A 16,617-nucleotide genomic window follows, 5' to 3' on the forward strand; every position below is an offset into this window, starting at 1 on the left:
ACAAACAGTACATGTACATATTCATGCTACTTTTCAAAGTACAAGCAGAACAAGGATTCTCCAAATACAAGGGTCATTTCTAGATCGTGTATTAAAAAACACAGTGATTTCACTACACAGCTGGGTTTAAGATATTTGTTAATTTATTAATAATTATAATTGTATACATATCACAATGAATTTACATCAACATCAACATCAACTTAAAACAAGGAACAGAGGAAAATAAAAAAGCATTTTCCTTTGAAAAAAACACAAAAACATGAGTGACATCATAAATTTACAAGAAAACAATGTGTGTTTCAAACCAACAACATTTTGATTTGTACTGGGTGGAACGAAGTTTATGAAAGACCTTGTTTATTTGTATGTTTGCCGAACCCTCGTGGACTCGCTGCCTCAACGGCAGCGAGTCTCTGCTGTTTCACCATCGTGCTGGATTATGAGCCCAAAACATTCTGAACTGAACAGTTCAATTGTGAGGAATCTAACCAAGCTGACTGTGTGTAGCTGTTCAATAGTATTTTTATGTTAGCATGTGTTCTGCGGCTTTGCAACCATCTTTAAACAGGTCTCCAGCGACAAAGAGCGGCTGAGTTGATGGCCTGGCTCCAATACTCACAGTTCACCATGGATACACACACACATGTAAATTCTAGTGATATACATTTTTTAATAATGATACTTCGTTCTCAATTATACGAAAATCACACTTCAAAGAAGTCCAGGTGTTTCCCTGAGGGATAGTCATTGTTGTGAAGCAACTTAACCAGTTTGACTGCAGACTCCTGGCAGGGGAGCAGACAATGACTGACGCCTGTGAGCCTCAGAATATCCTCCTGCATATCTGTGTCCATCGGACCTGTAGGAAACCAGAAAAGATGGAAAGCATTAAGATTTTCTCCTCTATACGTCACAGTTGATTAAACGTGGAGATGGTATCATAACTCTTATTTTGTGTTGTTATCTCCTAGAACACGGCTACTGTTGTTTATTTCCCCCCGGTAAATAAATGCTTTCTGAGTCTATATTCCCTTGTTAGATTTAACATAGCTAAGATTTGGCACGTGTCGTTCCAGGTTTACACACTGGCAGCTGGTGCCTCTCTCAGCTGGTGCATCTTGGACGAGCAGTAAAAGTGCTCAGAAACATTTAAAGTTTGAACATTCACAGTGCCTTGATTGGAAACTGTTTTGTCAACTGGCGCTCCTAAGGTCAAACATGAATTATGTGTTTAAATCTGAAACAGATTATGGCTTCACTAAAGCAGTCAGCGGTAGTTCAATGTTACCTGGTGAATAGCTGAGGACCTTGACATTTGGTTCCTCCTCAGCCAGAACGCTGAACATCATCTTCCTGGCGGCCTTGGCGGTGCAGTACAGAACCCAGGACGGTAAGGCCTTTAGTGCAAATATTGACGAGACGTTCACCACGTTCCATCGCAGGCCGGCTCGGCATGGAAATGCCTGCAGGACTCCTGCAGTCAACGCCAGAGCTGAACTGACGTTAAAGGACATAAAGGAATTCACCATTTCAAGATCTGTGAAGTTCTCAAATCCGGAAATCTCCCCCAAAGATCCTGAGAGAGAGAGAGAGCAGAGAGCGGATACATTTTGACTTCATCAGTATACAAAAGAAGCTTTAACCAGGATCTCCACGAAACAAAGTGCCCCATTCTAGACTTACCAGCATTGTTGATAAGGAGCACATGATCAATTTCATTTACAGCCTCCTGCTTCACCATCCTCACTGTTTCATTCACCCCTTCTCTGGTGCTCAGGTCGACGGCGATGCAGTGAACAATCAGTTGCTGGTTCTCACTGAAGCTGTGCAGCTCTTCCTTCAGGTCCTGCAGCAAAGTCCCAGAGCGAGCCACCAGCAGGAGGACGGAGCCAGGCTCCAGAGAATGGGACATCTGCAGGAACACAAGACATGTGTTTTTATTTATTTCTGTCTTTCTTTCCTTCGCCCCCTTTATTCCTTCCACAAAGTAAAACACTTACTTCATGAGCCAGCGCCCGTCCAAACCCTTTAGACGCTCCCGTGATGATACAGATCCCTCTCCCGAAAGTTGCCATTTTGCTAAATTCTTGCGTAGGTTTTTAAAAAACTGGTGCTCGCTTAAAAGAAAAGGGAATTTTAGGCGAAAGTGAAGAGTGAGAACAAGAGCGTCCTGCTTTTATCAGCTTGTGAGGAGGACATGGCCACTGAACTGTTTATATAATCAGGCTTGCAAGCAGAACTAATGTGATTCATGTGTTATATTTCAAAGTGAATAGAGAATTGTAACCAAAGAGAGTGGAAATGGAATAACAACAGATTTAAAGGCTTTAAAAATACCTTTTAGAACTGATATGACTTTATTTATGAAGTAGCTTCATGACTTCTATTATATAAATATGAATAAAAATAAGCACTGCACCCAATATTCACAATATTTAAGATTCTGTGCAAGGTCATTTCAATTTAACTCCTCTGTATCTGTTGTCTCCCAGATTATACTCATATGGATTTCCACTGCTCATCAGAGGCTTATTTGGAAATGTCACTTGCATCCAGCGCCGTGGACTAAAGGTGTCTCGATGGGCTGTGGTGGAAATCTGCAAATAAAGATGGCACAACAGACCCTGGCCAGAGATTGACAAAGTCTTTGTCTCTGTGAGAAGTTGTTTATGCTATGGGTGTTATCTAGTGGAAAGGAGATGAAAACCAGATGGCCCAAGAATTGATAAGGTCTCTCACTACAACAATGATTTAATGACTGTTTTGCATCAAGAAGGAGTTAATCAACTTCATGGCAGCTTCTTGCAGCTTCTCACTCTTAAGTTAGCGGAACGAGAACAAGGCAGCACTAATTCCATTACAAGGCAATTCCCTGTAATGGAATTTATGCTGTCTTGTTCCCAGGTACCAGTACCTGAGATATCCTTTACTGTTCTGCTCTATATAATTTATTATTTTGTGGTATTCTGATCATTCATGCACAATTAAACTTTCAATTCAAGTTGTTTAGCCTGATTTTACTAACTGAATATTACACTGAAGAACAAGACAACACATCTTGACACTTTTAGAGCTCTTTGCATAGGAGCAGTATAAGTTTCTTCCAGAGAGCATGACTCTTGATTAGTTAAGTACTTTTCACCGTCAGGCTGAGAGAACATGATTCATGACTGCATGCTGAGTTCCGTCATTGTACACAAATACAATGACATTATCAGTGACTTAACGCAGCTACACTTTACACAGGCATTAGCCATAAAGCATTGCCATACGTCAATTATATGACTATTATTTCCAAGAATCTTGAATAAATATATGAAGACAACAGCCATATCCTGTGAGTCTGGTGATACTGTTCTCCACAGTCCTAAGGCTACCAAAAATCAAATGACCCAGGACTTTTGTCATGGACTCCACCACGTGCCCTACAGGGTCTTGTGGCAGATGATTTTGTGAGTCTTGGCCTGTTTGTTTTTAAGTAAGAGTTTAGGAACCAAACTTAGAAGCCTCAGTGGAATTTTGCAATATACCTCTGACATAAAAACTTCCGATGTTCATATGGGTGTCTCTCTATCATTTCAAGCCTTTGAGAACATGAACTCATGTGTTTGTAGTAGAGAATTTCAAATTTGACCCATTTTTGACTCACACATGAATCCCTTGTGTGCTCTTATTCTCGTGTGGACAATGCTTCTTTGATTCTGCCTTCGTAGTATCAACTAAAAGACTCGTTTTACTACACTGCCTCATTCTTGGTTGACAAAATGTTTGTAAAATGACAAATGTTAGAAAGGCCATTCATTCCTGAATCTGTGTCTTTTCTTTTAATAGCACTAAGAGAGAGAGGAACTGACAGTGCTATAAGTGCATCACAGGGAAGCGATAATATGCAGTACATGGAGGAAACGTAGAGGCATTACAGCGCCCCCTAGTTGACAAAGGGAGTCAGAGGATTTTGGAGAAAGAAGCGTCTTTCCCCTCTGCAGGGTGTCGGCAGTTGGACACTGCTGCTCTCTAATGGACAAACCTTACAGCTGCAGTGTAGTGAGTGTCTTCCTGGTCACCTGTTTCTGGGATATTTAATTTATCTCCCTTAAAGAGGGAGACTGTTTGTTGGTTTACTTAGCATTGTTTACTAGTTGTACTCTTGCTTTTAATCAACAAGTCACTTTATCTTTTTTCAGGATGTACATTTTCAGTTCTGAATGGAAACGTTCCATTTCTTCAGACTCTTTCACTTCACTCCTGGTTTAATTACTTTGCTTCACCCATCAACCCCTTGTTCAGGGGACGTAACAACGTGACACGTACGTTTTACAGAAAAAATCTGACTTCTCTTGAGAGATTTGCAGATCTAATGGTGAAACGCTGTAACATGTCACCTGTTTCTGTTTGTTTGTTCTGTTTGTTTGTTAGCCAATACCAAACCTGGTGAAGGGATGGGGGTTGGAGAAGAAAACATTATCATTATGTTCATTCAGGTAACATGGATTAGGGTTAGGGTTAAATAGTTATGCAAATCTAGTATCATCCATTCATCTATCCATCTATCCATCTATCTATCCATCTATCTATCCATCCATCCATCCATCCATCCATCCATCCATCCATCCACCCATCATTCCAAAGGGACTGTACTTGACTCTCCCGGCTTTTCCCGAGGGGGAGCGCTGGGTGGATGCCAGAAGGGGGCGTTTGCATCATGCAGCCGGAGGGGGCGGGGCCAGAGGTGGGTGTGTGTCTCTCAGCTGATGCGCGTACCCACCGACCGACTCCATCATCAGCATCCGACGGTGACAGCGGCCGAAGACACAGCATCCCACCCCCCCTCCTCCCACCCACCCCCCAACCCCTCTGTGATATTACCGAGCATTGCAGGGATAAATCAGACCGACCGCGACCGACGCTGGCGCCGTGTGACAGTGTTGTGTAGCGACGCTGCCATCTTTCCTCCGCAGAGTCAGGAGCCTTTGATGATGGATCGCCAGGATGCTACAATCGGTAAATCAAAGGCACCGCATGATTCGCCGTCAATGTCAGCGACGCTGTGCGTTCTGATCCAGATGTGCTTGTTTCTCGCGCAGCCAGGGCCCCGCGTTTTTCCCTCCCGTGTGTGTGTGTGTGTGTGTGTTCGTCTGTGTGTGTCTATGTGTGTGTGTGCTTTCTTGTCTCAGGCCTAGTATAGCGAGTAATTGTTTGGGAGCGCAGTGGATGGAGGGCTGGATGCGGATGCTGCTAAAGCCGCCCTTATACCGCCCAGGGATGCAGAGAGGGAGAGGGGGAGAGAGAGAGAGAGAGAGGGAGAGAGAGAGATTGAGAGAGAGAGAGAGAGAGAGAGAGAGAGAGAGAGAGAGAGAGAGAGAGGAGGAAAAGGAGGCAGAGCAGGAGATAGATGGACACAGTGTATTTTTACTACTACTACTATTCGCCCAAGTGGAAGTAAAGTGCTAGTAGATCGGCTGCATGAGGAGGGGAGGTGCAATGGCATGACTGCGTATCTATCTATCTATCTATCTATCTATCTATCTATCTATCTATCTATCTGTCTATCCATCTATCCATCTATCCATCTATCTATCTATCTGTGTGTGTGTGTATGTGTGTGTGTGTGTGTGTGTGTGTGTGTGTGTGTGTGTGTGTGTGTGTGTGTGTGTGTGTGTGTGTGTGTGTGTGTGTGTGTGTTTGTGTGTGTACTCTGAGTTGCCACTTAATTAGGTACTATGAAAGGCAGTAGGCAAGATATTTGCTCCTAGGTACAGGTTGTAGACGTTGACAAACACTTGATAAACAGCAAAACATTTGACAAATCTGCAGTCGATCAATTATGTGTTATACTTCCTCACTGTGTTTACACAATGCATAAACAACATATTGATGTATTGGACCTGTGGCATATTGCTATTGATGAAAATTATATTGCAATATTTATGATTTTATTGCCCAGATCTATTGCTTGTATATTCTATTTTGGATGGTTGAGTCAATGTTATGGTCAATGTGGAAGCTGAGCTGCAGATGTAGCTGATGTTGAATTGTAATGCATCACGTTATATGTTCATATTACATACGCTGTGTTGTGTTAGAGGTGTTTCTCTCAATGGTTTTGGACAGCTTTACCTGTTCGACACAGGAGACTGTGATTGACATGAAACAAAGTGAAGCAGTTGCAGATGTTGAAAGTCCCAGGCAGGATTCAGATGGAAATGTAGTAGTTACCTATTAACATTATATAATATTATATCATCCTAAACCTGTAGGCCAGATCAATTATATAATGTAGTTAAACTACACAGCAAACAACATCCTTCAGTTCCCTTTATGAGGTGCACCAAGCTAAAAATGAAACTTCACACCCCTCAATTAATTTTGTCTAAAGCTCTATCTCAGCTGTCAGTTAGATTGCGTTTATTTCATCATACATGTTATATATGTGTTAATGAATATGCACCAGGAGACAAATTCCACTGAGAGTAGAGTGAAGAGTGAAGGTATTCAAGGGATTTGGATTATTGGTCCCTCTGTTAAACAGGACCTCTAAATTTGATTAAAAAATTTGAAAACTGTTTGGCAGTTACCATTTTTGTTTTTATTGTGTTTCATAGACGAATAAAATCAGCATAAAATCACGATAAATTTCAGCTTTGGTAATCCCACCTTGATGAGAACACACAAGCATCACAAACTACACCAAAATGACCATTAAGCTAAATCATAAAAAAAGAACATTATAACCTTCAAGAGTGTAATACTTGTTGCAGGGCTGTTGTGTTAAATTGCATTTATTGCAGGTCTACCTGCAACTCAGAAGATGGACACATTGAAAGGAATATCTGTACACTGCAGCCTCATCAGCCCTGTGATGCACAGGTTTTTCTTCTGGGTAGTTGAAAATGTTGAGATGATGATGTTGTGTTTGTTTTGAACATGACAAAGCTATATGGAAAATTAGGGCATAGTTTATCGTGATTTTGTGTTGGATTGTAGTTTAATGCACTTTAATTTAACGTAATGTCATATATGGTATTAGATCTGTTTTATGAAGCAATCCCATAACTTCAAAATATACCTTTCACTCAAATCGTATCCCCTTAAACAACTCTAAAAACACACAATACTTTTCTCTTGATCGGGATGCATAATCAAATCCCCTTAATGGTTTGTGAATTCTCAAAAACAGCTTATAAATATATATATATTTTATGACATCGTTACAGAAAATATCATATGTATAACTTCTGATTTGAGTCAGAAACACAATATTTTTTCATTTTATCTGTGACTGACGTTTACACCCCAAGAACCCTTCCCAATTCCAGAATAAGTCCATTTAGACTCCTGTTTTTAGAGTTTATTAGTTTATTTCACAAGAGCGTTGAGTGGTTCTGAGGCCTAATTGACTCCAAACATACTATGTTTAATGTCAGGTCACGTAACATGAGGTATAACATAAGACTTCATTCATACACAAGGTTGTCCAAACTTTATTGATATGACCCTATTCATTTGTATCATAGTGGGATGACCACGCTGCCCCTGTATGTGGGCTGGAGACTATTCTGCATTAGCTATTATTGTATAACTTGGTATTATGCAATTACAATATTGTATAACTCCTTTCGTTTTTCTGTGTTCCTCTAGTGTGTGTGCCCCCACTACCTGCATTAGGTTGTGATGACCCACACTACTTCCAAATGTATCTGTGACCCTCCCCAATCCTGACTCCTAACCTCTAATCCCTGACCTTTGACCCCACTATGGGCAGTGTTGGCAGTGGGGTGGCAGGAGAGCAGGAGTTTGCCATGAAGTCTGTGGGCACGAGGACCACCCTGCCCCGTGCCCCTCCTCTCTCTCGCCGTTGCCCTGCAGACCGCAGCTGTAGTGCAGAGCGGCTGCCTCGCCCCCCAGCGACTATATCAGACGGGACGGCCTCTAGTGATGAACGAGGGAGTGTTAGTATCGGGACTGGGACCTGTACCGGGACTGACAGGCCCACCGAAACAGCCTCCTCCACCAACACTGAATGTACCATGGCGGCCCCGTCCAACAACAACCAGTTGGAGTGTGGCAATGGAGCAGGCCGGAGGGAGTGGGAGAGGGAACGACAGCGTGAGAGGGGGAGAGACAGGGACCGGGACCGAGACTGGGACCGAGAGAGGTTAGAGAGGGAGCGCGAGAGGGAGAGAAACCGGGAGAGGGAGCGGGAACGAGTGGAGAGGGAGAGGCTGGAACGGGAGAGGGAACGTGAGAGGGAGAGAGCAAGAGAGAGGGAGAGAGAGAGAATTGAGAGGGAGAAGATAGAGAGGGAGCGAGAGCGAGAGAGGGAAAGGGAGAGGGAGAGAGAGAGGGAGAGACTGGAGAACGAGAGGATGGAGAGAGAGAGAGAGAGGGAAATACAGGCCGCAGGTCTGGATGTTTGTGGGAACATCATGAGCCGGGGAGCCAACGAGAAGAGCAGCATTGGCATGACCCAACACCAACACAGAGAGATGGCAGCTGCCAGAGGCGACAGTGAGAACAACCCAGGCGGCCATAACCCTCCGAACCACAACCCGCCGAAGATCATGCCAGTGTCAGGAAAACTGGAGCAGGTACTTCAAGATGAAGGAGTGTGGTTCACAACATGTAACTTCCTAGAAAAGCCGGGTTTCAATTGAATCTAAGGGGTCACAAGAGGATTACTGGAGAAGGAAGTGATTTTCAGTTTAGTTTTAGCACCTCAGGCCTTTAAAAACGTTCAAATCTGAGAGAGGAAAATCACTCTAAGGTTGAACTACTCATTGATGTACAACCGGTGACAAGAGGTCACAAGCCAAAACACTTGGAATCCGTATTTTACACTTTGAAAAGTAGGTTCAATGTTTTTTCAAGTCGAAATTCAGTGGTTACATGGATGTTGAGAGAGTTTTGAATTCTTCTCCTCTGCACACCTCTGGCTGTGAGCTGTTCCCTTTCTCTGCACAATTCAGATACAAATGAGGGAAAAGTGAGTCAAAAATTCGTTCCAATCTCAGTCTAAGGTATTGTGAGGCTTCAGCAGCATGCTTAGACAAATCTAAAAGGCACCTTCGGATGATTTTTAAAGTTTCATACATAAAAGACTATAACTTGGCAAAACTGCACTATACACTTCAAGAGACTGAATTAGTTAAATTTATTTGGTATCCTCCAAACTTACACTCTTCTGCATTAATCCCTTACTTGTCTCGAACAGTATTTCCTTGTTGAGCTGTGCTGGAAGGCCGTGACACAGAAATGGTGTAAAAAACTATAACTTTGGAAGATATTTACTTTATTTTGCTATCTAAGACTGCTGAAGTTACACATGAGCTTTGGCTGAGCTTACAATCGATTTTCAACCTCCTACATTGAAGGATTCCCCTCACGTCCACTATGGAGAGAAGGAATTAATATACTCACTCATAAAAGATGATAGACAGAAGAGTATTGTATCAAATCCGATTAAAAAAACTTAAATAAATAAAAATCATCCTCAAAATATAACTCATGCATTTGAAGCAGTTTGGGGAAAGAAAATCATGAAAAGCATGTCCTATAATCGTAGTTTTACAATGCAGAATTTTATTACAGAAACTTTTAACACACTATATTATCTCACACTGTCTTTCCTTTCTTCCGTCCTATCTACTTGGCAGGCGATGCAGAGCAACTCAGGCCTCGTCCGTCCCTCTGCCTTCAAGCCGGTGGTTCCCAAGAGCTTCCACTCCATGCAGAACCTGGTGGGCCAGGCAGGAGGGGCTGGGAGCGAGGGCAAGACTGAGGCGAGGAGTGAAGGGTTCAGTGAGAGCAGAGGAGGCAGGAGAGGCAGGGACGGAGGAGGTGAATCAGGAGAGGTCCCAGAGGCCCTGCTCCTGGACCAGGAGAGCCCAGTGAGGGTGAGCAGAAGTGAGGGTGGGGGGAATGGTAATGAAGTGGTTCAGGGAGGGATGTCTGATTCAGGTAGAAACTCCCTGACCAGCCTGCCCACCTACACGGGCTCAGGGTCTGGTTGTGGGCCCCCAGCAGTCCTGGGGCCTCTCAGTGCTTCCACCAGTCACATCAATAGGTTGGGCATGGCTGGGGCAGCTGCAGGCCTGGACAAGCTTGAAAAGCCTGGCTATCAGGTACGGCCATCATCCATACTGGCTTAGTGTAGAGCTGCGTTCACGTTGCTGTTCTCATCTGTAACGTGTCGGGATGTGGTTCCTTCCTCCAGAACGGACTCAGCGCCTCAGACAGTGGCCGGTCGTCCTCAGGAAAGAGCTCCTCGTCCTATCAGAGGCTGAGCCACCTGAGTGATGCGCCTGCACCTCTGCGCCCCTCCCCTTCCTCTGATGACATCATCCAGGACCTTGAGGACCGTCTGTGGGAGAAAGAGCAAGAGGTCAGAGGCCAATGAGAAATGTCGACTTCCTGTACATTGTATCCTGGGAAATATTTGTGGCTGCTTACTACAAAAGGCCAATTACCAACAGCCCCACATTTAGTCTATCGAGTTGGATTCTCTTCTACTTTTCTTATTTAAATGTCTTGTTTTCTTATTTTCCAACAGGTGCAGCACATGCGCAGAAACCTGGACCAAAGTGAGGCAGCCATCATTCAGGTGTTTGAGGAGAAGCAGCGGGTCTGGGAGCGACAGATGGATGAGCTGAGACAGAACTACGCTTCACGCCTGCAGCAGGTGACCTCACTGAGTACTTTAAATACAACAAATCATACTTCGATTTTAAGTCCAAATGCAACCGATGGGCAGAATCTGGTGAGAATTTAATATGAAGATTGACAAGATTTTTGGGCAAACACTGATATCAGAGGAAAACAAACGTTGAAAATTTATGAAAATTTGAATATTCTGCTTCTTCAAATCCAGTTCAAAAGTGTATCAAATCCAGATTTTTTTTTATTCTGCTGTGAGGGAGACATTCAAGCATTCAACAACCCGATTAAAAAGGTTTTTATTTTATATCAAGATGAGATTCCAGGATCCTCTGAAGGGCATATAAACCAAACTTGCAGATATTCCATACCTGTCAATAATCGCATGTCATAGCTGTGCATAACTTCCACATACAGATGGATATTATGTGTATTTTTGCAGGTGACGCGACGGGCTCAGCGCTCCCAGACTGCCCTGCAGGCCCAGATAGGCCGTCTGTCCCAGGACAAGAGGAGGCTCCAGGAGGAGATGGCGGCTCTGTTGGCCCAGAGAGAGGACCTGGAGAGGAAGTGTCTGGATTACAGGAAGGAGCAGGCCGACATCTTGCCTCGTCTAGAGGAGACTAAGTGGGAGGTGAGACGAGTGATTGGTTCTGTAAAAATGCTATCCGGTTCGACTGGGCAGAGGGGGGCTTAGTATAAGACTGTCTGTGAACCTAAGTATGTGTGTACAGGCAACCCACAAGATAGGTTGTATATTTACCACATAGTAAACTAAAATAACCATTGACCCATTCACTCATTCCTCAGGTGTGTCAGAAGGCCGGAGAGATCTCCCTGCTGAAACAGCAGCTGAGGGAGAGTCAGGCTGAAGTGACTCAGCGAGCTGGAGAGATGGTGGCCCTGAGGGGGCAGCTGAAGGAGCTCAATGCCCAGCTGAGGGAGCGGGAGGAGGCCATGCTGGGCCTGAAGGACTCCTACAGCAACAAGAGTCTGGAGCTGGAGAAGTGTGAGGTAGAGCTGAGGAGGACTCTGTCAGAGGTAGGTGCAATTAGTGCTGACAGCACTGGGAGTTTAACACTCGACTTACACAGGAACAAAGACAGATGAATAACTTACAGGATTTAATAATCCACCAAAACAACCCCAACACAATTAACACCACTTAGTATTATTTTCCGGCTCTCCATGTTACTGAAAGATTTAATATATAACCAATATGTTTATAGTTTTCAGGAATGTGTTTCTTGTTTTTGCCCTTTAAATATGAACAAGAGGAAAATGTCTGAAACAGAGACCTACAACAATTCAAGGTCTAGGTGGAACATCTTGTGTAACAGCAGGGAATGGTCGACTCTATCAAAGGCTCTACAAGGTTCTACAAAAAGACCAATATAATGTTTGTTCTTGATCCAAAGCAGTCCGAATATAATCTGCAGCAAGGGAGATTGCAGGATTCGGATCCTCACCACTTAATCTAGAGAGTTGATCATTTAATCCTGGAAATCCTTTGAAAGGATTCTAAAAACGTGGTGAGGACACTGGAACAAATTGGGAATTGGGCAACATTATATTTTACAGCTGCAACTGTTTTTTTTCCTTCTTTTCACTGTAAGAGCCCATAAGCAGCTTGGCCATTTCATTACTAAAGGGTTTAAGACCACCATTTTTCCGTCCATCTGTTCGACCGTCCAACAACCCTGCATCCCATTAACTTTAAGTCTTGTGAGTGTTTCGCTAACTATTGATCGTCTATTGCTAAAGATGTACATTGTCGACTGTGAAGGTTTTTGTGTATGTGTACATCTTGAGAGAATTGACTGAGATTCCTCCAATTATTTTGAATTTTGAAATTGCATTTTTCTTTTGAACTGAGACATGAAATCAGAGCCCACATAGAGTGAGTTGTCATTAACTACATTTAAAACCAAATGTGAGTTTCTATGAGCTTCTATTTAAGCTCTATAACCTGTGCCTGTTCCTTTCTTCAGGTGTCCCTCCTCAGAGAAAAGCTGGGTGTGTTTGAGGCAGAGGTGCTCGGTTTAAAGCGGGCTCTCAATGAAGTGAGCAGAGGAGCAGAAGTTGTAATAAGCCCGAACCTCGCTGCTGCAGGACTTTTGCCGCCATGGGGCATTGTCCACTGCCCACGCAACCCCACTGAGTCCTCGACCAACTCCCTTACCCCCACTGCTGAGACCCTGCTGAGTCTTCAGAGCGATGAAGCCAAAGCCCAAAGGCAGGAGGCTCAAAGACAGGAGAGGCAGCAACGTGAAGAAGCTCAATGGCGCGAAGTGCAGCTGCGGCAGGATGCCCACATGCTGCAGGACATGCAAATGCGTCAGGACGCCCAGGGTCGGCCTGAGGCTCAACTCCGCCAGGAGGCCCAGCATCGTCAGGAGGTTCACCTCCGCCACGAAGCTCAAATCCGTCAAGAGGCCCAACTGCGGCAAGAAGTGCAGCTGCGTCAAGAGGGCCAGCTCCGTCAGGAGGCCCAACTGCGCCAGGAAGTCCAGCTCCGTCAGGAGGCCCAGCTCCGCCATGAGGCCCAAATGCGTCAAGAGGCCCAGCTACGTCACGAGGCCCAACTCTGTCAGGAGGTGCAACTGCGTCAGGATGCCCACCAGCCACAGCGGGGCCAGGAGGGTCACTGGGATGAAGCAGGGGAGCTGCGCCGGCAGCTAGAGCAGCTACAGGCTGCTCTACGTCTGGAGCGGCAGCAACGGGAACGTCAGGCCCTCAACTTTGACCAGGAGCGCCACACTTGGCAGGACGAGAAGGAACGGGTTTTAAAATACCAGGCTCAGCTGCAGCTCAGCTATGTGGAAACGCTGCAGAAGAACCAAGCTTTGGAAAAACGTATGGGCCAGTTGGGAGCCAAACCATCCACAACCTCCACCACCACCACGATTACAACAACTACCACCACCTCCCCCACCTCCTCCAATTCTCCACCGCCACCACAAGGCCTCTCACCCCTGTCTCCTCCGTCCATACCCTCTATTTCTGGCCCCATTGCCCTCACCCTCTCCCCACCCTGTGAAGACCAGAAGGGCCCTCCTTCTCTCAACCAGCTGGCCCCTCCCTGGGCAGGAGCCTCCCGTCTGGAGAGGATAGAGTCCACTGAGATATAGAGACAGCTCCATGAAACGTTGCATATTACCCAGTTTATTACACCCAGCGACAAGGCCTCTGACAGAAAACCACTTCAAACAACAGTAGAAAAATCATATCAGTCTGCAATAGTATAAATCAATACGGTCTGGCATACTTTTCAAAGCAACTAGACACTAAACAGCAACAAAGGCTTAATGTTAAATCCAGCATTTTCAGTAAAAAGCAGATCATCTGAACAGGAAAATTAATTATATTCCATCTGTAAATGATTTTTCAATTTTCCTAAGCAGCCTTTTTCTCACTAGTTGTGCACAACTTCATCCAACAAAACCAGGGTACATGAAAAGTGTGCCATACTGGCAGGAAGACAAAATGTTAAATGACAATGTCAAACAGCACTAACACAGGGGTCATCAAATACCCAATGCTAGAAAAGGACCAAGACAATCAGGGATATTGTCAGAAATGATCAACAAGAATATTATGCGGTATTTATTCATTGTAAGTCTGTGTCACTGGTAATGTAAAAGTAGAATTAGTGGTCAGAGTGTGTGATGTTAACTTTTGGCCAGAGAGCGCCTTACTCCATTCTTTCCAGCATGTATATGAGAATAAATAATGCTGGGAATAGATGAAAAGAAAAAAAATATCAAGAGTATGATTATTATTTTCAATGCTTGAATGATATCAGCAAAACCAGTTACACATCATTACACGTGGCTGGACTATCTCATTCAAATCCCAGCAGAAGTTGACACTTAAGGTCACACAGACTGATTCTCGATTCATTTCGAAGTCGTTTCATGCACAGGGTCCGACACGCACGGCCCACTTAAACACATCATTAAGACCAACAGAGTTTATATTTTGTACAAATTGAATTAGATAGATATGTTTAGCAGATAATCACCCCCCCCCCCCCCCCCCCCCCCCCCCCCCCCCCCCCCCGAAAGAGAGCCGTGGTTCGCCTTAGCCACATATTGTCTGCTGTGACTAAAAACAAACGCTGGAGGTCACTAGAGAGCTGTTACGGTGCTCCCAACTGGCTTGGACTGCAAAGGAGAATGTGAACGGAAGCACACAATTGGAATTTGATTATTATGATGATTGTGTCATTCACTCTGTGCATTCGCCGGCACGAAATCTGAGGAAGCAGTCGGCATCCCCAAAGTTGAAAAAGAAGTAACATTTTATAGAATGTATGATATTCTAGAAAGAAATAATTATAATAGATATAGATTGTAAATGTGTGTGTGAGAGAGCGAATGTGTGCAAAGCAGGCGTGTGCATGTGTGTATACATATGAAAAGCTTCAGCGTATGAGATTGAAGATGGAGGGACTAGTGGCAATACAGCGAGTCAAGATATATTAAGAGCAAAGGGATTTTCTCCAACTGCAGGAATTTGTGCATCAGAGCTTGACGTAAGAGCAGCGAGAGTCTGTATATCCTGGGAACGCCACTTTCTTCTGTATATTTCATTTTAGACAAAGCAGGTGAGATGGAAGTTATTTTAAAAAATCGGAACCGTGGGGATCAGTCAGGCTAACTGCACTAAGTCGTGTCCTACACACAAGTGATGATGTACAGTAGACTCAGATGTGAATATCATGGCTTTTATATGTGTTGTTTACGCCAGCATACAAAGATGTTGCTCAAGAATATTAACTTATCTCTAAGGCATTACATAGTATTATCATCTTTATTACTGTTATTATATTATGGTGAACTGACAGAAAATATGTGCCATTTGAGCTTTCCTTTATGTGTTTTTTTTTATCTGTGTAGATAGCCTATTGGCCTATCATAATGGTGCAATCATAGCAACCCTGTCCAAAAAAAGAAGATGTTCCTTTTGATGTAGGTGATAAATGTAGTTACAGTAATGCATTGTTGAGAGAACAAAATGCTACCGAATTTATACATATTTCAAATTTATTGTTTGCATTTATGTTAGTTGTACTGTTCTGGCTTGATTACAACCACCCCTTTGTTAAAATTCTCCAGAACTAATAAAGATATGTGAATAATTGAGCACTTTTTTCTTCTTCTGCTGTGTTCAAGGCTGACACTGCAATTTGTAAAGAGTTATGACTACATTTTCGGGATTCACAAAGATCTTGGCTCAGGATCCCTTTACCGTTAAAATCTCAAATGTAACGAGATGATCTTCAAAAACGACAAAAAAAAAAACGACAAAAAAAAAAACATCCTACAGAAAATCAGCATCTGCAGTCTTCTGGGTTTGTAGAGTGCTGAATAGTTTGTATATAGAATAATTAAGTAATAATACACTTTATTAAATATCACCTTTTAAAACACAGTTACAACATGATTTACATGTTATAAATAAGAAGTTACAGATTAGAAAAGAGTAAACATTTTGAGTTTTTAGCTGATTATGAAATCTATCGTTTTGATATTGCTGCCTCTTTACAAGAGAGAATACAGAAAGATAAATTAATATAACGTGTTCTTATTAAAGGTTCAGTGCGTAGATTTAAGTGACACTAATGGTGAAGTTGGATGTTGCAGCTGAATCCCATTTCACCTCACCCTCCCCTTTCAAACATGAAACCTGTGATAGCCTCCAGTTGGCATAAAAACTCAAAAGGTCTTTGGTTACTGTAGAAAACATGGCGGCCTCCATGGAGAGGACCGACTCCTAATGTATATATAAAGTATTTAAATATAAATTATCCATTCTAGAGTAAAGAAAACAACAATTTATACGTTTTAGATGATACCACACTTGTGAAATCATCCGTAGGATTTTTTATATCCAATTTCTGCCAGTACATCCCATTCACCTAAATCTTACACACTGAGCCTTTAAATTCATACAACA

The 16,617-nt window shown here is 43.4% G+C and overlaps 2 protein-coding genes across 2 annotated transcripts; one reads left to right on the plus strand and one right to left on the minus strand.

Moving 5' to 3' along the window:
* Positions 1-707: 707 nt before the first annotated feature.
* LOC128438931 (sepiapterin reductase) lies at positions 708-2,078 on the minus strand. The gene is made up of 4 exons (XM_053421706.1): positions 2,004-2,078; positions 1,687-1,915; positions 1,292-1,579; positions 708-862 (listed from the first exon to the last, which is right to left on the minus strand). The coding sequence occupies exons 1-4, from the start codon at positions 2,076-2,078 to the stop codon at positions 708-710; spliced, it is 747 nt and encodes a 248-aa protein (XP_053277681.1).
* Positions 2,079-8,283: 6,205 nt separating this feature from the next.
* On the plus strand, positions 8,284-13,787 carry lzts3b (leucine zipper, putative tumor suppressor family member 3b). Its single transcript, XM_053420038.1, has 8 exons — positions 8,284-8,591; positions 9,657-10,124; positions 10,217-10,384; positions 10,553-10,681; positions 11,099-11,290; positions 11,467-11,697; positions 12,648-13,109; positions 13,146-13,787. Exons 1-8 carry the CDS (start codon positions 8,370-8,372, stop codon positions 13,785-13,787), a joined length of 2,514 nt encoding a protein of 837 aa, XP_053276013.1. The 5' UTR covers positions 8,284-8,369.
* Positions 13,788-16,617: the final 2,830 nt, after the last annotated feature.

The sequence above is a fragment of the Pleuronectes platessa genome, chromosome 4 (assembly GCF_947347685.1).
Source record: "Pleuronectes platessa chromosome 4, fPlePla1.1, whole genome shotgun sequence".
In the NCBI taxonomy this organism is placed as follows: domain Eukaryota; kingdom Metazoa; phylum Chordata; class Actinopteri; order Pleuronectiformes; family Pleuronectidae; genus Pleuronectes; species Pleuronectes platessa.